The sequence below is a fragment of the Haliotis cracherodii genome, unplaced genomic scaffold, assembly GCF_022045235.1.
Source record: "Haliotis cracherodii isolate W230 unplaced genomic scaffold, xgHalCrac1.p SCAF_10, whole genome shotgun sequence".
NCBI lineage: Eukaryota > Metazoa > Mollusca > Gastropoda > Lepetellida > Haliotidae > Haliotis > Haliotis cracherodii.
This window is the reverse complement of record NW_027266265.1, coordinates 6,468,775-6,495,567: the sequence shown is the minus strand read 5'-3', so window position 1 is coordinate 6,495,567 and position 26,793 is coordinate 6,468,775. Positions and strand designations below refer to the sequence as shown.

The 26,793-nt window shown below is 40.6% G+C and overlaps 1 protein-coding gene across 1 annotated transcript; it reads left to right on the top strand.

Moving 5' to 3' along the window:
- Positions 1-1,072: 1,072 nt before the first annotated feature.
- On the top strand, positions 1,073-26,561 carry LOC139454002 (uncharacterized). Its single transcript, XM_071235475.1, has 7 exons — positions 1,073-1,365; positions 1,548-2,423; positions 2,499-3,217; positions 11,907-12,198; positions 14,081-14,767; positions 20,201-20,497; positions 24,153-26,561. Exons 1-7 carry the CDS (start codon positions 1,074-1,076, stop codon positions 26,192-26,194), a joined length of 5,205 nt encoding a protein of 1,734 aa, XP_071091576.1. The 5' UTR covers position 1,073; the 3' UTR covers positions 26,195-26,561.
- Positions 26,562-26,793: the final 232 nt, after the last annotated feature.

Genomic DNA, 26,793 nt, shown 5'->3' with positions numbered 1-26,793 from the left:
ATATCACTGTTCGTGCTGTCGATATATGTTCCACATTAATTAATCCAATGTACATATACGTTTGTGTGTGATAACACGAAGATGTATTCACTGTTGTGCTATGGATGCTTGATGCAAAGTACAGAAACATACAGCATTTACGACTTTGTGCTTATTGTACATTGCACCCACCAAGTGAGCTTGAAAGAATTAGTTTGCGAGCAGCTTACAGAGATATTAGCCACTGTATGTTGGTAAATAATTATGTTATACAGGTGTAGGAAACCCGCAAGAAAAGAGTATCGGAACTTATTCTCGAGCAAATAAGTGTAGTTTTCCAGACTGAGTCATCAATATTACAGCTGTCTCATGTAAGTCTGTAAGTTTGTTTCCACTCGCCCCTATTTCTGTGACCTGTACCTCATGTTGTAAAGCCAGCGTGTGACAATGATTTGACAAGCACCACACACGAGCTGCCATTGTGAGGCCACTGTTTCTGGGTTCTTGGTGTCACCATGACATACATTGCATAACAAACGCGTACTGCCAGGCCATCAATATTTTACTTATTTTCCAACTTCAGCAAGCGGACTAAAACCAACCATACAACCAAACAAAACTACTTAGGTACCACCTCATGTGTTCAAAACTGGTTATGAATGTCAAGAAGTACATGTCCTGATGAACTGACGACATACTATATAGATGAGAAACACACACGCACGCACACGCGCGCGCGCGCACACACACACACACACACGCACACACACACAAACAAACAAACAACAAAAACAAACCAGACACACAGGTACAGTAAGTCAAAGTGAGACTCGTCTTAAAGTGTTAACTTGATCAAATCTGCACACATCTGCGATGATGTTTTTATTAATATATTGGTTTATGCTTTCAAGATCTGGATGATTCCAGTTTGGGGAATAGGTGGATACACACTCGTTTTTTTTTAATTTTTGATCGGGAGAGTAAATTATCTCAACTGAAATCGGCCTTAGTGTTTAAGAGTGATAAACTCGGGTTGTGGATGTTTTCTACACACGCACACACACACACGGTTCGTTTGTCGTTTTGTAGGTAAGATGGCGACCTCCCAGAAGTTAACAGAACACTTCCTGACATGCACGATATGTACAGAGGTGTTTGACAAGCCCTGTACACTTGTATGTAATCACACCTTCTGTCGGAAATGTGTGGTCAGCTACACCAAAACCAGACCAGAAGCCATCAGTGCCAAGTCTCTCCTGTGTCCATTCTGCAGCAAGATGACGAAAGTGTCTGCCCCTGAGAGACCAGTGGAGGAGTGGGCGGATGACGTCAAGCCTAGCTTTGTCATCCAGGGACTCTTGGACTCGTTTGGTCCCGGATCTAAAGGTGAGCGTTTGTGGCTTTTACGGATATACGTGTTGTTTCTAAGCTGGTGGATTTGAGCAGATATTTGGGATGTTATTGATGCATGTTGTCTCACCCGTGTGAGTGGTATGCCACATGAACTGCTGTAATAGATAGTGATATAGAACTGTTACAATCTCTACATGATTACATTCGTATTTCAGATACGACTCACTGCAGTTATTGCAGGGAGGAAGGGGAGACAACTCCGGCTACATCTTGGTGCTTTGTTTGTGACGACGCACTCTGTGAACGATGTATACGAGTACACAGACGAATCCCATCTTCCCATCACCATGACGTAGTTGACCTGTCTGTAGAGACAAAGGTTAGGGTCAAGAGAAAGGTCATGTGTAAAATTCACAAAGATGAAAATATCAAATATATTTGTAAAGTTTGTAAAACAGCTGTTTGTCAAACATGCTGCACTATCCATCACAGGAAATGTGACTTGGTTGTTGAAATTGAGTCAGAGATTCCTGCAATGAAAACCGAGTTGAGAAGGAATAAAGAGCATTTGTTGAAGAAACAAGACGAGATGAAAACACATATTGGTAAACAAAACTCAAAAGTCGATGAAGCATTAACGCATTACTTACAAATAGAATCGAATATCAAGTCTGCAAGTCTCAAAGCAATAAAGATGATCAAAGTCAAGGAACGGAAACTTTTGGCTGAACTGAAAGAGATGTCTGACAGACACATTGGAGAACTGAAGGCAGACATAAAGTCAGGTGAGATGTCAGTACAGATGTACCAACAACAGGCTGAGCTGATAGACCAGACTCTACAATCTGAGTGTGACATGGGTGTATATGAGATGTATCAGGGATGTGAGGCTGGTGATGTGGAGGCTGTCGGAGTCGCAGACGTGAAGGAGAAGGGAAGAATAGCCAGGATCATGTTCAGACAGGACACAGACAAGCTGAGTAGAGAACTGGACGATCTACAGCTGGGTGAGATAGACGTCCTGTATGAGGGTGTGCTGGACCTGAAGGCTGCTCCTGTGTTACAGGACACCATAAACGTGCTGGACCTGAAGGCTACTCCTGTGTTACAGGACACCATTAACGTGCTGGACCTGAAAGCTACCCCTGTGTTATAGGAAACCATTTACACCAGAGTAGCAGGAGATGCAATGGTAGCAATCCCCTTTGACGTGACGGTGTTAGCGGTGAATGGTACAGACACAGTGGTAGTCACAGACTACTTGAAGAACAGTGTGAGGTCCTGCTACACCAGGAACAAGCAGCCGTGTCACAGCAGGCTCAGTCTGGGTGGTGGTCCGTGGGGTATAACAAAGTTGAAGGACACCCAGGTGGCTGTCACTGTGCAAGATACCAGACAGATTGTAACTGTACAAGTCAACCCTGACCTGGTGCTGCTGTCAACCATCACAACCAGCAAACAGTACTACGGTATAACGTCTCTGACACCACCAACACTAGCAGCATGTTCCAAGTTCCCTCCCTGTGTTGATATCCTGGATATGGCGGGACACGTGCTGAAGTCGATTCGTCCAGGCCACCCTAGTAGAAACATCTTGAAGAATCCCAACTTCCTCTGTACCACGAGGACAGGAAACATCCTGCTGTGTGACCGGGGATCCAAGTGTGTCGTGTGTCTGACTCCCGACGGAGATGTGGTGTTCACCTACAGCCTAACAGGAGAGACAGCAATGGCGTATCCACATGGTATCACAAGTACCAGCACAGGCGACATCCTGGTGACAGACTACCATCTACACAGAGTCCTCCATCTGACTGAGTCAGGGCAGTTTGTTAGAAACATACTGACATCACAGGATGGTGTCTTGAATCCATGGGCAGTGTCTGTTGGTGGGCGTGGACGCATGTACGTGTGTACACCAGGTGTAGTGAAGGTATTTACATTGAAGTGAATGAACATGTCGCAATCCTTCTTTCAATCAACTGTAGACACGTGTGAGTTGAGGATTTATGTTTTGATATGTGTCATTGTGTATTTACCTTTAAGCATATTTCACTGTGTTTTAGTGAAATCACATTATATATTAGTGTTTAATCACTCATCTGAGCTTTGCTATTTGAATGTGATGAATGAAGATTTGATCATACATGGTCTGTAAGAATACACATTATATTTGTAATCTAAATAGCAAGACACGGTTATTCACTACTGCTTTTATTCTTCAGATCTAATCTGAACATGTTTTCCATTTTATATATTACAAAGTTCGAATGTAAGTGGATTTGATTAGAGATCATTATGTCGAATACCAGATCCTCCGCATGATGTGTTTTTCATTTGTGCAACCACTATGACAGTGTAACGGAGCTAGTCCTTCTGTGTTATAACTAGAGGTGTCTTGAGCTATGGCGGTGTAGGATGGATATTTACATGAGGGTAATCCTTGCTTGCTATGTTGAGGACACTGTTTTGTTACAGCTTTACACACGGGGCGCTGTTTTACTATTTATTCCGTATGATGTGTTTTTCATGTTTGTAACCACAATGCGAGTGTAACATGGAGCTATTCCTTCTGTTCAGGACTGTTTTGTTACAGGTTTATATATCAAGCGCCGTTTTACTATTTATTCCTGATTTTATATCAATAATTCATTTAATGATACCCCAAAATTAATTATTGTGAATTATCATCATGCCAGTGTATTATGGATATATTCGTGATATCTGATATATCTGTGTAATATTTACATGACAGCCAGACTTATAGGCATTCTTACGACCACAATGATCCGGGCGACAGTTGCTGAGTTCGACAGGCTGATCGTGGCTTCACATCGCCAAACCAGTCAACGTGAAAAGCCCGTATTAAGCAGCCATTGTGACCAACCGATCACCAATTTAGTCACCTTGTATGACATGTGTAGAAATCAAGGGACGAATTTAAGTACAATGTCCGCCGCAGTGTTCAACAGAATCCCCTGAAACTACTATTGTACGTTTACACATTAAATGTACTGATTGTTTTGGTAACTTCACCTAATGTTTCGCGTTATGAAGCACAGAACCAACAGCTCTCTCGTTTCTGTGGTGAGGACACTTGTCATATTCACTTGGCTTCTGAGCGGTCGAAGGGAAATAAATCGTGATTGGATGTTTTGTGAAGCGCAATAAAATACAGTGAACGAAAGTACACGTGAAGCCAGGAACATTTTATCACATATAGTGCTGTTTATGTGTGTTGCAAATAAATGAATCGACTGTAATTCTGTTTGTTGGTCAACAATGCGATATTCAAGCTGCATGTATGACGGTAAATAATCGTGTATGAACGCGAGAAACCAGTGTTTGACATCCCGAGCAACATCCCAAGTCGTTGGGTCACCATGACACTGTATCAACCAGGTGGCAGAGCCTGACCATTTGGTCGCCTCGTACGACACGCACAGGTTGCTGAGGACCTATTCTAACCCGAATCCCCACGTGGAGACCTTCATTGGTTGCTTGTTGTTCAACGCCAGTGCAATAAAGACGCACAAAGGCCTTTCCGTATTCATAGGAAATCCCTGTCGACTTTAAGATTCCGACTATATCATGAGCAAGTCTTTATTAAACACCATCAAATTGTGATGATACCAGGTGTTCGCTAAAAGGTGAGCGTAGCCTGTCCCATCCAATAACAATCATGTTAATTTTCACCTGAAAAGACACTGAAACATGTGGATCAAGTCCAAACAGGGACGTCAGTTTCACCATGTTAGTTTTGCCGACGTGGGCAACCTGAACATACTATACAATCAATAGAAGCAAGTGAACTGTTCTAGAGATGAGGGGGCTGTTTTCCACCTGAGTACCGTTGTTTTGTACCCAGGTACATGCATCTACATGTTCACGATGTTCTCTCATTTGTATGTGTACCTTTCACCTAGCCTGCAGACATAAAATTGTACCTTGTTTTTAGTGCAAATAAAGAAAATTTGACAAAGCCTGCGTAACTGTAGCACCAGAAACCTTTTTCCCCTTGTCGTTATACCTCACTCACTCACTCACTCACTCAAAAACAGACTAACACAACGCATATTACTATGTCTGAATATGGGCTGATCAACAGGATATAATGGCATAAAAGTTACTGCACACAAGTTAATCTACCATGTGCCATTCAAATAACAACAAGGGTGCTTCATAAAAATAACGGACTTTCTAATATTCACGAATTTGTACACCGAATCTATTCACGTTGTGCGAATTTCTGATGGACATGTCTGTCTGCGCATATTTGGAGCCCATACAGACAGGCATCTCTCAACCCACCTAGGTGTTTTGAAGAAAACTTTTGCTGATAAAGTAATGATCCGTTTTAGAGATGCGGGGTTAGATATAGTTAATCATTTATCAAAATGTGCATCGTTCTAATATTAGTCATAATGTTTCATACAACGTGAGGCAAGGCCATGAAGGATGGTCAGACAATTTGGAGGCGATGCTAGATAATTATAGAATAACCCACAAGGTACGAGTGATTACGGAAAATATGTCACTCGTGAAATTAATGTTTCAAGTTCCTCGTTGAAGCTCGGAACTGAAAACATTAATTTCACGAGTGACATATTTTCCGTAATCACTCGTACCGAGTGGGTTATTCTATTTATTACCCATATTCATATTAAAGACATGTTTCAAGAAAAAAAACAATCAACTGTCGCCGATCAAGAATCAGCTGTTTTGTATCAATCCGCTTGTGAAAAAAACCACCGTCCACTCACTCCAACCGCATTACTCAATTAACGTGTTGTTACGTGTGAAAATAAAATAGTTCTGTTAAAAAACTGTAAAGATCACATTATTGCAGTTATATTTCTGTCCGATTTACACAGCGTCCACTATCTAGCATTGTTAGGAAGACAGGTTTCCAAAAAGGTTCATCAGGGTTTTTAATCAAAGCTTGTTTTGACAAGATCTCGTAACTGACAGACAGCCCCCGCCGTGCATCGGCAGAAACATGCATTTCACATTGAGAAGAGGAATCACGGAAAACCTGTCAATTTTTTTATGTGTCATTTGACAAAAATGCCAAAACCTATAACAACAATATAAACGGAATATACAGAAGTCTTGTTTGTTAGAGAAAAGTGACGAAAAGAAAGTAAACTTTGAAAAGTACGATTGCTGTCACAGTGTCGGAATGAATGACCCGACTTGACCCAGATATGAGACAGCCGAAACCAGGAATGACAAGAGAACCGGCGTTACAGTTTAATCCGACAACAAGTTTAATGAATATCGTGTGTGATTTGAGACAAGTGTCACTGATGGGAAACATGTGCATGTGGGATTTCAGGAGGATTTGTCAAACGCGGAGTGGACACAGTCAGTTGACGGGAGTTTGTTCATATTTTTATGTGATTCATAATGGTCGAATACCTGTTGATAGACAAACACGGTATCTGGAGACTGGGTGCTAAACTGTCCGCATTCACGGAGTTTATTTAGTTCAATATCGGACACGGGATAAGGGTTAAGTTTTCTTTTCCTTGTATTTTTAATTATTTTTGTTTTGATTTCAAAACCTCTCCGAGTTCAGCAAAGTGCATCGATTTCGCAACCAGATGCTGGTAAACATGTCGCTAAGGTAACACTCTATGCTCTCCTTGATCTCCTTCAAAGTGGACAGTTCGAATTCTGAACTGTCTGATGTGCATGCCGAAATGATAAATTTGCAAAAAATAATGTTCAGTTTCCTGTGTCATTAACCCTCATAGTCATAGTCATATGGTCCCCGGACATTAGTCAGCCTGCATACCGCACATCGCAGTACTTTGCAGACGTCACGGTTACGAAAAACGTATACATTGTATAAAAAAGTGTCACGTTATTTCTTCACACAACGTTACAAAATCGTACGAAATAGTGCATCTTTATGATGTCTTTCGGAAAGTCTAAATATTGTTGCAAAATGAATTTGTGCCATCGTTGAAAGTGTGAGTAGTCATATTTTTCGTGTTTTTCGTGTCTTTCTTACTTGTATACATTTGTGAACTAAGTCTTTTTCATGTGTGATTTCATTTTCATTGGCAGTTATCAATGTTATCATCGTTCACAAAGGCAATCCTGTCTATACAAAGTCCGGTTATTGGATTCGGGTGGTCGAAGAATTCATCAAACTAAAAGCCCTCTAACACAAACGCAAACCAGGACTTGGTGGTGATGATCTTGGCGCCCTAGAAACAGTTTCTGGCAACATCACAATTTGGATCTTGGAACTTCATTCTGGCCATATAGTGCAGTTTTGACAACAGAGACATTAAATGTGTTCAGAGGTTGAATTATAAGAATAACTTTTCATGGCAGTCAGATCTCCGTCCGCTTTAACGAGGTCATTTACTTTGACAGGTCTCAAATGGCCAGCCATGTTTGTTTACAAACGGGGATGTAGTTTTTGTTTTTACTGTAAAATGAAAATCATGTGAATTAAATTTAAAAAATGATAATGTGAAATCATGTTGTTAATATGAAACTATGTGTCTTGTCTTAAAAATCTCGATTCAGTGAGATTGTAGCACGTAAAACATCTGAAGGGAAAGCGGGGATTTGTGACTGAATGGAATGAGAAAAAAATAGTTCCGTTGTCCAATGAAAATTGATCTTTGTTCCACTGACCAATCAGCTTCGAGAATCACTAATTGCACACTGTGCAAATATCAAAAAGTTATTACACTGCATATTTGAGACCATATGGGTAATAATCATCAGTATTGTTTGTTTGTTGTTTAACGCCGAACTCGGCAATGTTCCAGCTATATGACGGCAATTGGGATGGATGACATGCATCAACCAAGTCAGCGAGCCTGACCACACGATCCCGTTAGTCGCCCCTTACGATAAGCATTGTCGCCATTTACAGCTGGAAGGGTAGCTGAAGACCTATAGTATTCTAATCCGATCTTCACGGGTGTTATCAGTACTAAGTGGCATACGCAAATAATCCATAGATATCGCATACATTGATACTAATACATTGAATATACTAATACACAAAGCAAGAAACAGGAAACCTGGGTACAAAAGGAAAACTCCTGGTAGATTTGACGTATCAAAGTAATCAGTAGGCCATGTGTTTGTCATGTACACACGTTGTGGGACATTGCTATGTCCATCCAACACTAACAGGCATACGTCACCCATGCAGCGGTCAACGTGACTTCAAGAATATTGAATTGTGTACCATCTGAGAAGAAGATCCTGGGGGGGGGGGGGGGGGGGGGAAGAGAGAGCAGAGCATCCGACACACACACTTATACATTATCAACCAACACTCAGGTATTAGCAACCCACACTAAAGCATCAGCCACCCACACTAATACATTAGCAGACAACACTCATGTATTAGAAATCCACACTAAAGCATCAGGCACATACACTAATACATTAACAACAAACACTCACACGTTAGGAACCCAGACTAAAGCATCAGGCACCCACACTAATGCATTAGCAACCAACACTCATGCGTTAGCAACCTACACTAATGTATTAGCAACCCACACCAACCCACATCGTAAGCAGCAGTGTGTGGACATCATGATCAGTGTTTGGAACACTGAATACCTGATTGCTGACACTGACCTGACGTGACGGGGAATCCCCTTGTAGTGACGTCACATTCAAGAAGAACATGTGTTCTCGTGTCATCACAGATTTTCAGTGGCCCATTCATATATAAATTCACTGCTATTTTCCCTTTAAGCCAAATTGGATCTGATTATTTGAACTGCTTAATATCTTCTCTTCCATTGACAATTTACATATATTGAAACATCAATTGTTTTAGTTACTTTAATTAGCAAAACATTTTGTAGTATTTATTTTATTGTTTAAAAATGATTGTAACTGTATTACATTGTTTCTGTTGACATTCAGAAGTTCATTGCATGGAAAAAATTTAAGTGTAAACGATATATGTCTTTTCCTTTGGACAAGAGGTCGCTCACATGACGTTCATAACGACACAACTTGATATTCTTACGTTTTTAGGGGACCGTATTCTTGAAATGACAAAAACACCGACGGACTTCTTACACTTTCCTGGGGAACCCCTGGGAATTCCCTTACACGAATACATGAAAAAGCGTTGTTTCTGATTATTTATACCCTTTATTTTTGAACTCAAACACTTAGCACACATTGAGAAACGTCAGAGTGTTTGACTGCATAATCGTTCACGAACCAAACTATCCAAAGTATCATAGTATCGGCTCGACCCGTGTCTAGACTGACAGCGACAGCTTACGGCAATCTATGGTACCTTAGTATCTTTATAAACATTTTTCAATGATCGATCATTGATAATTGATGACCAATATGTAACCGCCACAGGTTCATTGACAACTCGGAGATCTCTAACGTCATACCCGTCACGTTTATCATTTTGTACTTAACGTAAATGTATTACGACACGCTGACATTCTGACTGACTTACTGAGGTAAGACCTTTCTCCTCTAAAGATGATATTTTCTTTATGCATTTGTTTTTGGTGATTATTTTATGTCACCACTGCCATCATATTTAATACTGCCATTGAATTTTGTACTACACTCTATTGCATACTGACAATGTCATTGCAGTGCAGTAACTTTATTAATTGTATTTTTGATTGTATACCATTTGTTGGGTGTTTGTTGGTTTCACCCTAAATTCTTTTACGAACAAATTTCTGGGTTAACATATTGTTTTAATATGGAAATCGACACGTAACAATATGTTAAAATCCTACATTGATGAGGAATGTTGATATGATAGATGGAGAAACATCCCTGCTTATACAACATTGGTCTATCGTGTTACTGAATGGCAGTCAACACGTGGAGGACAATCTGTCAACTGTTTGAAAGTGCAAGTTGAAAGACATGTGGCCATTTTAATGTAATAAACTTGCTGTTCAGCGAAATAATTTTGTACTTACAACACAGGACATATAAAGCTGCATCAATGAACAGTTCTTGCAAAAACATCACATATCACTTCCTGGTTTTACATAACAGAAAAAAACTGCTTATCTCTTTCTAACTTTAACCAAATCCATGTACATGACATTTGTCTCCGACTGATAATGTTGTGCTGTCTATCATGTAGCCAACTGAGTGGTGCAACTGTATTGTACATGTTGCATCAATTAAACATGCAATATAAAATGAATAACAAATAAAATAGTTTATATTTAATTCGAATTTTATGTACTTCTGCTGTGCTTATTTAACATGAATGATTTACTACACTGTATAAAATATGCTGCTTGCTTGTGGGATAACAGGTCGCTCTGATTCATTGCGGTGCTACAGCGTGGGCCTGCTTTCAGAACCTCCACGTAAACACAGTCCTACTTGTTGTCGAAATCCACTTCTGGTTACACACGTGCATTCGTCACTACTCGACTTTTTCCGTAAACTGCGAGAAGCTTGTCCCGGAATGACACGAGTTGGTCACGAACGATTCACTTCCTGCTGCTCAATTTCCCTCAACACCAGGTAAGTGTGTGTTGTCACAAGGCTTGCGTCTACTTCAGTTATAACGCTACACACCTGTCCTACTGTGTACTGGTAAGACCACAAGGGTTCATCTAACTATACAGTCATCTCCAGGCAGATTCTCGTGACCGTGCACCTTATTAAATGTAACATGTAGGCTAACCGTAATACTTTAAAGATCCACTTTCAACCACTTGATTTCAACACTGTGACTGATCCCGATGTATGTGTATGTATATATCACGTGTGTCTGTTACAGTTATCACTGACATGGTCCCTGACAAATGCCTCAGTAACCAATATGAGAAAATACTTCTACATAACCATATTATTTCACATGTGATAGAGTCCAACCTTAACGTCTCCTACTTTCGATATGGTAATGAGTGGATGTAACCCGACAACTATGTCGGTGATCGGTACACTGCACACAATTTATGTTGTAAAACCAGCGGGTGACCTCGAGTTGAAAAGCACCATTCACAATCTTCTAACTGACCCCGGGTTTACACAGACGGGTCAATTGGTAAATATATATGCTTCCTGCAGGACCGCCGCGAGTTGACACACACACACACACACACACACACACACACACACACACACACACACACACACACACACACACACACACACACACACACACACACACACACACACACACACACACACAAAAAAAAAACACACACAAAAAACACACACAAACAAACACACACTCATATACGCGCGTACGCACGCACGCACACACACAAATGCAGTCAGCCTAAGTGTAAGGCAGAATGTCAGTTCTTAATTCATAAGATCTGCATACATCTGAAATAATGTTTTTTTATGAAACGTGATATTTGTTTATTTTTTCAAGATCCGGATGATCCAGGCGTTGAATGGAATGATACTAATACACGACCTTTTGAATGGGACAGCAAATAAGTGCCACAACTACAGTCGGTCCTAGTGTCACGTGTTTAAGAACAGTAAGCTCGGATTGTGGCTAAGATCAGTATGTTGTGTACACCGGAAATACAACGGGTTGTTTGTATTTAATAGGTAAGATGGCGACCTCCAAGAAGTTAACAGAAGACTTCCTGACATGCACGATATGTACAGAGGTGTTTGACAAGCCCTGTACACTTGTATGTAATCACACCTTCTGTCGGAAATGTGTCGTCAACTACACCAAAACCAGACCAGAAGCCATCAGTGCCAAGTCTCTCTTGTGTCCATTCTGCAGAAAGATGACGAAAGTGTCTGCCCCTGAGAGACCAGTGGAGGAGTGGGCGGATGACGTCAAGCCCATCTTTATCATCCAGGGACTCTTGGACTCGTTTGGTCCCGGATCTAAAGGTGAGCGTTTGTGGTTTGTACGTACATAAGTGTGCTTCAACGACTGAGTGAGCAAGTATGGTATACGGCCTTTTCAGCAATATTCCAGCAATATCACGGCGGGGGACACCAGAAATTTGGTTTCACACATTGTGCCCATGCTTGGAATCGGCGTGACGATCGAACGCTTTAACCACTAGGCTACCGCTCTGCCCCGAAAGGTACCACAGCATTTGATTTGAATATAGAAATACGTTATGTTTAAGGTTTCTGTGCTATATCAAAAGTCATCTATAGGTTGTTTGTAAGGTTTGTGTTGAATATGAAAGCATATCGTGTACACGTACAGTGTTAACAAGTAGTAGCGATCCTCCAAACCTGATGATACAGGTGACATGACCTGCGGTCGACGTCTATTACGCTGATGATAAGAATGTGTGTAAAGTTAAGAAGAAAGTTTTCTGTTTTCTGTGGATTTTGTAAACCCGTTGATGATGTTGTTTGGATGGTTTGTGTACAAAATGAAATCCTATTGTGTACATGTGCTTCATGAGTAACACCGATATGATCTAAGGTCTATCTCAGACACAAACGCTGTCTTTTCCATGATCTATGTGACGAAATTAAACAGAGTGAGTGAGTGACTATGGTTTTACGCCGCTTTTAGCAATATTCCAGCAATATCACGGCGGGGGACACCAGAAATGGGCTTCACACATTGTATCCATGTCGGGAATCAAACCCGGGTCTTCGGCGTGACGAGCGAACGCTTTAACCACTAGGCTACCCGACCGCCCCGAAATTAACCAGAGCAACAAATCCAGTGCTATTTACATCTTATTTCACGTTAGCACTTATTGAAATGTTTGTGATGCATATTTTCGCATGATGTTCATGATGCGCCACATGAAGTTCTATATGGAACATAATTGCATGGCGCCGTGGTTCTTTTGGTTTTGGTTTGAGAAAGTAACATGGGATGAGTAGTTGGAAAGATGTAAACAAACTTCTAAAAGGAACTTTTTCTTTATCTCACAAATGTATGATGATATGCTTACATACAAAGTACATGAATAACTATTTTTTTAAACATTCCTAGCTTTAAATTATTACACTAAACATTTTTATGTCATTCGGACACAATCATAAGAGGAGATCACGCTCTGTCCTAGACTGTTTTACCTGCTCCAGAGCACTTGCACTCTTCGCCTGCAGCTGTCAGGAGGCGAAGGGCAAGGTACTAGTCTGGCTGTATTCGAACTATATCCCCAATACAGTATTTCGCTACGGTGAAACGTCGACCCATTTCTGTGAAGCGGGTGTGGATGTCGAGAGGATCGAGGACAGGCCTACAGCGGGAAACGTTGACACAATTTCTGTATAGCGAGGTATTAGCACTTTTGTACGTTACAGGCTACAGGAGTCAACATATCAGCATTAGGGAGTTAACTCTGACAGAGAAGTACGGTTCATGGTTAAAAAACCCAAACATACTCACAACGTTGTGGGTTTCAATTTTAACAATATCTGCATGTCTACACTGATTGCCTTCATTATGAAATAATAACAATGTAGATATTATTTTGAAAAGATAAATAGTTTTCCAGTGTAGATGTATCATGTATACCACTATGATTGTGTCAACTTAATATCCCCAATACTAGTTTTGTTTACATACTATGTTTGTTACCTACTTTTATGTTACATAAATATTTAGACTGAAATGTGTCATATTCCCATTCCTGATTCTGAAGGGACCACATGCACATTACAATTTGTTTTACTTCTGGGTTACACATGTGCGCTTTATGACAGTACATCTAAAGGTACTGCATCAATAGGTAGTTATACGTGTCATTCCTCCATGTTGATACTCTGGATCAAAGTTATCTTGTTATTTCAGATACGACCGACTGCAGTTATTGCAGGGAGGAAGGGGAGAGAACTCCAGCTTTATCTTGGTGCTCTGTCTGTGATGACGCACTCTGTGAACGATGTTTACGGATGCACAAACGAATCCCATCTACCAATCACCATGACGTAGTTGACCTGTCTGGAGAGACAAAGGTTAGGGCCAAGAGAAAGTTCATGAAAGCAGAAGTTCAAGCTGAAATGAAGGACAAGTTCGAGAAGATGAAAATTGAGAGGACCAACCCATACCAGGGTATGAATCTGTATGTAAAAAATCTGGATGATGTAGTCGACGACGAGAGGCTAAGAAACGAGTTCTCGCAATTTGGAACCATCACCAGTGCTCGAGTCATGAGAGAAGGTGGTCGATCCAAGGGCTTCGGTTTTGTGTGCTTCAGCTCTCCCGAGGAGGCAACCAAAGCTCTGACCGAGATGGATGGGCGTATCATTGTGTCAGAATCTCTGTATGTGGCACTGGCCCAGCGTAAGGAAGACCGGCGTGCTCTCCTTGCCTCACAGAGGATGCAGAAAATGACCACTATGAGACAACAGCAAACAGCACAGTTTAACCAGATGTTCCAGCAAATTGGAGCAGGTAACTTTGTGCCCACCATGCCCCAAGCCCAGCGTGGATTGCAGAACCAAGTCCGACCAACACAGCCGACTGCAGGTTTCCAAGGCATGCCCACCAGTGGTCAGATGCGCACTACTGCCCCTCGAGTTGGCCAGCCAACCATCCGTGCAGGTGTCAATGCCGAATCACTGGACAGTCTGGAGGAGTGCCAACCAACCCCAATGCTTGCATGGCTGTGATGGGCCCGAGCATGGGCAACCGACCAGCAGCTGCTGCAGCAGCGATGCCCAATGCCCCCAACTGACAGGGATTCAAGTTCAACACCCAGATGTGTATCCCCCCAGATGTGTTCCACAGTCACAGGTCATGCAGCAGCCCTAGCAGTCTGTTGTCATCCCAGGGCAGGAGCCTCCGACAGACTCCATGTTGGCTGCTGCACCACCACAGGAACAAAAGCAGAGGATGTATCCCGGTCTGTGAAGTTTGGGATATCTGTTCTTCTTCAAACACAGGAGTCCATTAGTGGGTCCACAACTCTTTATTTATGATATAATAAATCATACAGCATCTAAACAATCATGATTATGATAACGAGACAGACATGGCCAGACAGCATCACAGAGGCGTCATAGCGCCAACCTGCCTAGCCGCTGTCCGAGGGTCAACTCCTGACGAACAGAAAGTATTCTAATTTTATCCAGTCAAATCACTGACCAGCTGCCACGTATCGAATACGACACCTCTCTGGTCAGCCTGCAGTATCCCGCACATCATCCACAATTTTAAGCTTCAGTGGCCAACCGGCCATATTCTAGTGTTAACTGGGAGCCAGTGACCTGCACATGATTCGGTGCTGTTGGCCATAGTTATAATAGCCCGGTTGCTCTTATAATTTGTATTGGGCAGCACTGTGAATATATATCTATATATATTTAACTAATGTTAACCAGTGTTTACCAGGAATGCTTTTTAATAAATCCAATGAAATCATTTATATCATTGAATTTTGTGTCCCTTTTGACCCTAATGTGAGTGACAAGATTCAGGAAAAACATGGCAACTGTGCAGACCTTGCTTTCGAAATGTCACGCTTGCATTCCATGTACCAAGTTGTCCAACTCTCCATTGTTCTTGGTGCCTTAGATTCTGTTTACTGACATTGGAGAGTACCCGGGTTTGCTACCAGGAATACATTTCTTCTGCCAATCTGGGTAATGCAGAAGGCTGCAGTGTTGGCGAGTCTTAACATTCTCCGAAAAGTTCTTAGTGGGTTTGACCCAGGTGCATACAGATGCAAAGCGAAAGCCATGGTACACGACATGGAGTCCGTTGTAGGAAATGTTTACAAGTTTACACTTGAGAGAGAGGACGCCATTTATTAGTTTAGATGGAACCGATCAAGCTCTGGGGGTTTCACACCAACAAATCTACAGAATTATAACAAGACAAAGAAGCATGGGATTGTATAAAAAAAAAACAATTGGAAGTAAAAGGATATTAGACACACTTGATGCAAGGGTAATTAGGCGTGAAGTGTACAAGCTTTGTGAGCAGAATTAACCCCCGACTTGTAGTAGAATTCGGAAGGGAATTAAAGACACAATGCATGTTTCCCAGGCTACATTAATTATTGCTCTCCACGAGATGGGATTTCGATACACTGGACATGGCGATGACTGAGCAGGTAACAGGGGGAAATATTCTTTCCTGTTTTTGAGGTCACATTATCTCTGAAACATTCATGACTTTCGCAATCAGGGCTTCCAGGTCATTTAGCTTGAAGAAACCTGGGTGAATAAGAATAATTCCACTGATTGCATGTGTCAGATGGACAAAAAGCACTGATGGTCCCATCAGGTAATGGTAATCGTTTCATTTTTTGCACGCCGGAACCGTGATCTTGGACTTATTGGTGGATGTGAGCTAGTTTTCGAGGCAATATATAAAACTGCTGATTCTCATAAGAAAATGAATGTGTTATGTTCAAAGACTGGTTGGAACATCAGCTACTACCCACACTAAATAACTCAAGTGTCATTATAATTGATAACGCCAGTTCTCAGGAACCAGATACTGTCGCGCCAAACGTCATTGGTCTGAAGGCGACCATACAAAATATCAGACATCTTTCAATGGTGACTTCAGACCATCTGAAACAAAAGTTCAACTCGGGGAGAACATTCGCTTGAATAAGAAGCCAGTCAAGTACAAGACGGCACAACACGGTCACGCTGTATTATGCTGGCAGTCAGACATTATGAGCTCAACCATTTTGAGCTAATCTGTGCTAACTGTAAAGGGTTCATGTCACCAGAGCGTTAACAAGCTCATGCGTTAACGTGCATCCACACTGATGTCAATGCAACAGGACAGTCCCACGGTCGCAACCTGAACTCTCGGACTCCACCCACCCTAACTGGCATAATTTAGATTTTAGAGTAGTTTTTGAAATTGATGTTTTTATGCGTGTTTATAAAAAATCTTGTTCTAATACCTTAATTTGGTCAAGTTAAATCAATTGCCAATTTACTCCCAACACTTAAATGTTATATTTGCTTAAAGAGTTTACATCATTGGTTCTGATCAATTGATGACTGAACATTTCCTATTCTAAAGTACATATACACAACCATTTGTTTGTGTTAACGATGAATACGTTAAAGTACTAGGAAGCAAGGTTGCTTTAAGTTCACGTTCATGAAATCTCGTGGCGCGACCATGTTAAACATATACAACAAACGTTAAGGGCAAAGTGCAATACCTGCTCAGTAAAGACCCAATGAAACCTTACCTTGTTCCAGCTCCACAGGTCAAATACTGATCGTAAACAGAGATATCAAGGTGGTATGATGAAAGTATAACGTCTTAGGTATACAAAGTGAAAGAATGTGATCGCAATATCATGTTGGAAATAGATCTCGGCTATTGCCTCAAATTAAAGTGCATTAGTATTTCTGATTAAACACTTTACATGAGCTCACTATGTGCGATCACAACTAAGAAGTTGATTATATGTTTCAGAGGGAAGTATATTAAAATACAGGTTTAACGTCAAGGGTAAGCTGTGATACAATGTTTTAATTTCTTATCAATATGGAAAGGGTTTTGTTGCTTTTATTAATTGCTTGTGAGACAAATTTAATGTTTGCCACTTCATATTGTATTTGTATCAGTGATACAGAGGATTGATAGGGAATAAACAGAATGTCTTGGGTATCGAAAGGCAATGAATGCTACGATACGGAACAGCAGAGAGACAGGGTGGCCTTACAGCGTTACATAAAGCTAAAACATATTTTTGAAGATAATTTGAATGTTAAGGAAGCTAAAATATTAAGAGGCTGAATCACTTTACCATACATGTTGCTACACAGGATGGTTGCAACAGGCAATCTCTCTCCTTTATACTATACTGATTATTGATTTCTTGTTCTAATTTCTGATCAAAAGTCCTTCTAATATTTTCGAGCGCCTTCGTGGTCTAGTGGTAGAGCGTCCACGCTGAGAGCGAAAGGTCCGTGGTTCGATCCCCAGTCGCGTCTTACAAAAAGACGTTAAAACATGCAACTTAATGTTACCCTACCTGGCGCTCGGCATCAAGAGGCTAAAACAAGGACTGGTCGGCTCGGAGTCAGTATACTGGGTCTGAGTGGGGTATTCATGTTAAACTGCCACGTGGTATCTAAGTGGGCTAGCACTATAAAATCGGCATAAGTCCGGACTAGCAAAAGCAGCCACACACACGTGCATGCACGTGGCTATATAAGTGCAATCATCTTGGAAGCGATGTAAGCCCAATTACACCTCACCTCCCCTCTAATATTGTCCAACCTAAAACATACATGCCCTATATAATATAATAGATAAGAGCTGAGAGTTGTACCTTATCAGTGAATATGTAAGTCTCACTGATTCATGAGCACGTCTTTTTGATAAAGCCGACATCCTACAATGGACCCTACGTTCAGCAGAGTTCTCTTATCAGTATGGAAATAAACTTACAGAGTCACAATGTAACACTATTTCTGTTACTGTTAAAAAATACAACTATATTCCTCTCACTCATTCACAAATATTTGTGTCAGTGTTTAATAGCTAACATTATCGATGACCACCCAAAACACAAACTCAACGTCTGATTGTAGATTTTATAGAAGTACAGAAACATAGAGCACTTACGACTTTGGGGTTATTCTTCACTGCACCTAACACGTCAGCTAAAAATAATTTGTATGCGAGCACGTTTTACAAATATTGGCAAATTTGTGTTTGTAACTAATTATGTAATACCATGCCTTGACTTATTGACGGTCTGTATGAATGTCAATGTTTTCCATGACATTGTTCCTTTCTTTATTTCAAATGTCACACGTGTGTGTAGAGGATGTGCAGTGCACGACACAGTATTTCCAGTGATAACGAAGTCCCAAGTCCAACAAGGTTATATCAGGCCTTTTGAACACTGTCCCTTGACTCGTTACCCAACCTCATTGCATCAGGTAGGTCTGACTTGTCTGTCACCAGGTATGTGTATCCCTCAGTACTACTGTGTACGAGTAACATCACAATGGTTCATCTAACGATACAGTCATCTCCAGACAGATTCTTATAAACTAATTAAATGTAACACTTTGGCTAACCAGATTAGTTCAAAGATCTACATTCACTATTTCCTCCAATCGACCACTTTACTTCAATACTGAGATCGATCCCGAGGTATGTGTATGTATATATCACGTGTGTCTGTTACAGTTATTACTGACATGATACCTGACAAATGCTTCTGTAACCAATATGGGAAAATACTTCTATATAACCATGTTATTGTAGTGTCTGATAAATTAGTCCGAAATTAACGCCTCCTACTTTCGATATGCTAATGAGTGGGTGTCGCCGCAAAACGTGGTCACGTGATCGATACACTACACACATATCATGTCAGCCAGAGGGTGGCCACAATTCACTATCTACTCATTGACACGCTACTGATCCCGGTACTCGGTGTCGCCATAACATGTTCATTGTATAACAAACGCAAACTGTCATGCCATCGATATTTTGCGTATTTGAAAACCCCAAAGTGTGCGCGTGTGAAGGATAATGCAAACAAACAAACACGCAAAATTACTTTGGTAAGCCTCATGTGTTCAAACTTGTTTTATGAATTTTCACTTCTTCGAATATCCAAATGATGAAATACTAAAGGGACATTTTCTTTTTTTATAAAAAGCGAAATATGTTCAGTCAGTCAAAGTGTGACTTGCTTAAGAATGTCAGCTCGGATTGTTGATAAAATCTGCGATGTTTTTTTTAATATAAAACGGGGTATTCGTTCACTTTTTTGAATATCTTTATGATTTCAGTCGAGCGAATGTGTGAGCACAACACAGCTCTTTATTGTTTCTTATTTATGAACGGAACAGTAGACAGATACCACAACTGCAGTCGGCCCTAGTGTCACTGTCAAGTGTTTAAGGTATTAAGCTGAGATTGGGGGTAAGAAGTGCATTATTCAACAGGCTGGTTTGTATTTTGTAGGTAAGATGGCGACCTCCAAGAGGTTAACAGAACACTTCCTGACATGCACGATATGTACAGAGGTGTTTGACAAGCCCTGTACACTTGTATGTAATCACACCTTCTGTCGGAAATGTGTCGTCAACTACACCAAAACCAGACCAGAAGCCATCAGTGCCAAGTCTCTCCTGTGTCCATTCTGCAGGAAGATGACGAAAGTGTCTGCCCCTGAGAAACCAGTGGAGGAGTGGGCGGATGACGTCAAGCCTATCTTTATCATCCAGGGACTCTTGGACTCGTTTGGTCCCGGATCTAAAGGTGAGCGTTTGTGGTTTGTACGAATATACGTGTTGTTTCTAAGCTGGTGGATTTGAGCAGATATTTTGCATTGTTTCTAGGCATACCGATAATTCAGAACTTATAATTCAAACTCTTTCTAAGATTTTTTGTTTGTCTTTGGCTGTTGATAATTTTGTATTTGCTCAATATCGTCTCCATTTTGATACTTTGATTCAAAATAGGCACGTATCGTTGACACATGAACAATGTTTTTTTTCATAATTCCATAGAAATGAATGCGCATCAGACTGTAACGAACCGGAACAAATATGTCCGGGAGAAGGCGGATGTTTCAAATATGATTGTCAGTTACCACCAGATTCAAACATTAATTCCCTGAGAACGGGAAGACATAGTGGGGAAAATCCTATTTAGAGATGAAACCCGAAGACATGAGAGTTGTGGAACCGAAGCGAGCGGGGTGAAAAACAGACGAGCGAGCCTGCACGTTTGCTGTTTCATTCCTTCTCGCCCTTCGGTCTCAAAGACTTGTTTGGACAATAAAAATGCAAGAACGTCGCTAATGTCCTGTGCATGATGATACACGTGAGCAGAAAGGGAATTCCTTCGACTGTAACATTTGGATATTGGGATTCCCCAATATTCCGTATTAATAAAGTAGCCGCCTCGGGGGGCGTGGATTAATTTTAACATTCATTGGGAATGAGAGAGAGAGAGAGAGAGAGAGAGAGAGAGAGAGAGAGAGAGAGAGAGAGAGAGAGAGAGAGAGAGAGAGAGAGAGAGAGAGAGAGAGAGAGAGAGAGAGAGAAAATACAAAAGTCCAAAGATGAGCTGTATAATGTACTGAATCTGTTTCACGAATGTGATTTTCAAGAGAACAGTTATACCGTTACGCTGTTTTGACGTCACAGTGCAGCTCTGACGTTCATACGGTTTGGCCTCACTCTATGAAGGTTTATACTCCAATGAACTCACACAAAATGAAAGTCAATTCTTATATTTTTTATATCACTATTTATACAGTAAAGTACGTAGACCTTGATCTATACACCATTATTTTAAGTACCTGTTACAACAACCAGCTGTATCGCAGAGTAAAATAGTTCCTCAAGGTGACATGAACTTATTTATGCTCAACATGCTCAAAGGGGACAACTTTTGTAGTTTATGTCAACACAATGTACTCAAACAATATCCTCATTAGATGAGAAAGGTCTGTTAAGAACTACCTCGCTAAGTCAGTCAGAATGACAGTAATACATTTACTTGAAGTACAAGACGTCAAAATAGTCGACACGATTAACGTGACGGGAGAGATTTCGGGAGTTGCTAATGAACCCAGGGCGGTTACATGTTTTAGTCATCATTGATAAATTGATGGGTCGTAGCGAGGAATCTGGAAGTAGTCCGTCAGTGTTTACGTCATTCCAAATCCACGGTCTCGTGAAAAATGCATGAACGTCAAATTGTGTCGTTTGTACACTTATGAAAGTCAATTTCGCGGTCAGGTGACCGACCCCTCGTCCAGTTGAAAAGCTGTATATCATGTAAAGATCAAATTATAAAATTATCGTGGTATGACGTCATAGTGCAATCTAACTTTGTGACGTCACAATAAGACAGGCGTAGGGCGATAGGGCAGGCGTACGGCACATATAGAAATAAGTATTGTAGTTGCAGTAAAATGTACAATAATTGTAATATAGTTTATAATACAATTATTGTTTATAAATACTTTCAAACCAGAATTAAATGGCCTGAAAGTATATTTCAATCATTTCATACTATTTAATTTTGGTTTAAAGGTATTTATAAAGTAACTTTCTTTTATCTTTCTCAGTGCATCATTTTCACATTTGCATCACAAAATTTGGTGTTTCATTCCAGGCACATTGATCAATGTGTTGACTGAGTGGGATACAGAGGTTTTGTGATTTAGCCTTGTTTATTGCGTCTTCTACTATTTTTCTAGGGCAGTTTCTTTTTAATAGTGACTCCCTCAGTTCATGGAATCTTTATTGTGCACGATCTGAATTAGATACTATCGCGCATATTCTACGTGCTAATGAGTAAGGGACACTGTTTTTAGCATGATCGTCTTCATTCCGATTCAAAAGAACAAAACAATCATCTAAAAATATTTTCCATTCATCTTGAAATCCCTGTCCAAATTCAATGCCGAAGTTGTCATCAATTTTTGAGTACAGTTTTTCCTTCAAATAACCAAATACAAGAGTTGCATAAGTAGGGGACATTTAAATCCCTATTGCTGTGTCACTTACTTGTTTGTAATGAGAACCATCAAAATTAAAAGTATTATCATATGCATTTATCTAGTATTCAATAGCTTCTATGCCGAGATCATGGGGAATGTTTGAATATCAACTAACTACATCAAAACCGACTAACTTTGTACCATTTTCGACTGAGGCGGGAAGTTGGTTCAGAAAATCAGCGATATCTTGTATGTAGCTCTTGACATGTTTAGTTATTGGTTTTAGCACTTTATCCATAAGGTCACTGATTCTGTGTGTGGGACATTTGGGTCCCGCAATTATTGGCCGTAATTTTAAATCATTTACGGGGGTATTTTGACATAAGCAGAATTCCACGTTTGACATTTATCTTGGATCTGTGTGCTCCTGTGAACTTAAGGGAGGCCATAAACATTACTTTTTTTCGATTCAAAATTAAATAAATAATCCTCTTCGTTTTTAGTCAGGCATTTAGAATATGCATATACCAATCTTTAAAGATTAGGTAAATCAGATTTCTCCGAACTGTCTGAAAGCTTTCTGTAAAAAGATTCATCTTTTAAAATATCTAATGAGAGTTTTTGGTAATAATTACTGTCTATAATTATATATAGCACTCCCTTACCATCTTCTTTAATAACAATTGAATTGCTGTTTGATAATCCGCGCATTTAATTATTTGTAATGTTTGATTTACCTTTTTGAGGATTTACAGTAAATACATTGTCTAATACTTTGTTACTACCAGGTTTTGGAGTCAAGGTGTTTTTGTTTCCAAATAATGAAGTATCTTTGTTATTGGCATCAATATGAAAAGGATTTAGTAATCTCAATTTTCTACAAAAATCAGACATATCTGTTCCTAGTTCTAGTAAATCCAGCTTCATAGGAGTAGGGGTGAACTTCATCCCTTTAGGGGTTACAGATATTTCCTCCTCTGTCTATAAAAATATCGTCCAAAACTGGCTCCCACTGTAGATACTGCTTGGATGAGATCAAGTGATATCTATATTTGCAGACCATTCTGATGTCATTGGTCACAATCGAATGACATCACTAATGGCTCTGCTACTGAAGCTGTTAGTGCTTTCTGAGACACTGCTTATTACTGTCTACAAATTGAAAAGGTTGGAAGAATGATGTTGGATGATAAATAAAATCTCACCATCTTGTCTTTTGATATCAAATATCTCAACACTCGTTAATAAAAGTGGAAAACCTCCTCAATAAGCGCCGGAGATTTTCCAATTTTATCAACTTGTGTGTGTATATATATATATATATATATATATATATATATATATATATATATATATATATATATATATATATATATATATATATATATATATATACATAGAGAGCTAGCGAGAGAGAAGAGAGAGAGATATACTGGTATGAATAAATCACTTTTTCAGATACGACCTACTGCAGGTATTGTAAGGAGGAAGGGGGGACAACTCCAGCTACATCTTGGTGTCCTGTCTGCGACGACGCACTCTGTGAGCCATGTATGCGGGTGCACAAACGAATCCCACTTTTCCGTCACCATTACGTAGTTGACCTGTTTCGAGATACAAAGGTCAAGATTAAGAGAAAGGTCATGTGTAAACTTCACAAAGATGAAAATATCGAATATATTTGTAAAGATTGTAAGACAGCTGTTTGTCAAAAATGCTGCACAATCCATCACAGGAAATGTGACTTGGTTATAGAAATTGAGTCAGAGATTCCGGCCATGAAAGCCGAGTTCAGAAGGAATAAAGAGGATTTGTTGAAGAAACACGACAAGATGAAAACACATATTGGTAAACAAAACGTCAAAGTCAATGAAGCATTAACACTTTGTGTACAAATAGAATCGAATATCAAGTCTGCAAGTCTCGAAGCAATAGAGGTGATCAAAGTCAAGGAACGGAAGCTTTTGGCTGAACTGAAAGAAATGTCTGACAGACACATTGGAGAACTGAAGGCAGACATAAAGTCAGGTAAGATGTCAGTACAGATGTACCAACAACAGGCTGAGCTGATAGACCAGACTCTACAATCTGAGTGTGACATGGGTGTGTATGAGATGTATCAGGGGTGGGAGGCCGGTGATGTGGAGGCTGTCGGAGTCGCAGACGTGAAGGAGAAGAAAAGAATAGCCAGGATCATGTTCAGACAGGACACGGACAAGCTGAGTAGAGCACTGGACGATCTACAGCTGGGTGAGATAGACGTCCTTTATGAGGGTGTGCTGAACCTGAAGGCTGCTCCTGTATTACAGGACACCATTAACGTGCTGGACCTGAAGGCGACTCCTGTGTTACAGGACACCATTAAAGTGCTGGACCTGAAGTCTACTCCTGTGTTACAGGACACCATTAACGTGCTGGACCTGAAGGCTACTCCTGTGTTACAGGACACCATTAACGTGCTGGACCTGAAGGCTACTCCTGTGTTACAGGACACCATTAAAGTGCTGGACCTGAAGGCTACTCCTGTGTTACAGGACACCATTAACGTGCTGGGCGTGAAGACCTCACGTGTGTTACACGACACCATTAACGTGCTGGACCTGAAAGCTACTCCTGTGTTACAGGACAACATTAACGTGCTGGACCTGAAGGCTATTCCTGTGTTACAGGGCTCCATTAACGTGCTGGACCTGAAGGCTACTCCTGTGTTACAGGACACCATTAACGTCAGAGTAGCAGGAAATGCAGAAATATCGAATCCCACTGATATGGCGGTGTTAGTGGTTAATGGAACAGACACAGTGATAGTTGTAGACAAGTGGAATAACAGTCTGAAGTCCTTCTACACCAGGAACAAGAAGCACGGTCACAGCAGGCTCAGCCTCGGTGGTGGTCCGTGGGGTATAACAACGTTGAAGGACAACCAGGTGGCTGTCACTGTGCAAGGTACCAGACAGATTGTAACAGTACAAGTCAACCCGGACCTAGTGCTGCTGTCAACCATCAGAACCAGGAAACAGTACATGGGTATAACGTCTCTGACACCATCAACACTAGCAGCCAGTTCCGTCCTCACTCCCTGTGTTGATATTCTGGATATGGCGGGACACGTGCTGAGGTCAATTTGCCCAGGCCAACCTAGTAGATACATCTTGAAGTATCCCCTCTACATCTGTACCTCGAGGACAGGAAACATCCTGGTGTCTGACGTGGGATCCAAGTGTGTCGTGTGTCTGACTCCCGAGGGAGATGTTGTATTCACCAACAGCCATACAGGAGACACAGCAATGGAGTATCCACATGGTATCACAAGTACCAGCACAGGAGACATCCTGGTGACAGACAACGATCTACACAGAGTCCTCCATCTGACTGAGTCAGGACAGTTTGTAAGAGACATCCTGACTGGTGTCAAGTATCCACGTAGAGTGTGTGTTGGTGGGCATGGTCGTATGTACGTGTGTTCATGGGATGTAGTGAAGATATTTACATTGAAGTGAATGAACATGTAGAAATCCTTCTTTCAATCAACTGTAGTCACGTGTGTGTTGAGGATTTATGTTTTGATATGTGTCATTGTGTATTTACCTTTAAGCACATGTCACTATGTTTCGCAAGATCACATCTTATATTAGTGTTGAATCACTCATCTGAGCTTTGATATTTGATTGTGATGAATGAAGATTTAATCGGACACGGTCTGTAAGTGTACACATTTTATATGTAATCTCAGTAGCAAGACACGGCTGTTCACGTACTGCTCTAATTTTTCAGATCTCATCTGAACATGTTTCCTATTTCCTATATAACCAACTTCGAATGTAAGTGGATTTGATGAAAGATCATTAAATCGAATACCAGATCCTCCGCATGATGTGTTTTTCATTTGTGCAATCACAATGAGAGTGTAAAGGAGCTATTCCTTCTGTGTTATAACTGGCAGTGTCGTGAGCTATGGTGGTGTAGGATGGATATTTACATGACAGTAATTCTTGCAATAAGCAGCAATGTTATGTTACAGATTCATATATGAGGCGCCGTTTTACTATTTATTCCTGATTTATATCAACAATTCATTTAATGATACCCCCAAATGAAT

What these genes read in the sequence shown, in the direction of transcription:
- LOC139454002 (XM_071235475.1), top strand. Translation starts at nt 1,074, where the DNA reads ATGGCGACCTCCCAGAAGTTAACAGAACACTTCCTGACATGCACGATA. An exon ending in GTTTGGTCCCGGATCTAAAG is followed by an intron (nt 1,366 to 1,547) that starts GTGAGCGTTTGT and finishes TTCGTATTTCAG; the next exon opens with ATACGACTCACTGCAGTTAT. An exon ending in CATAAACGTGCTGGACCTGA is followed by an intron (nt 2,424 to 2,498) that starts AGGCTACTCCTG and finishes AGGAAACCATTT; the next exon opens with ACACCAGAGTAGCAGGAGAT.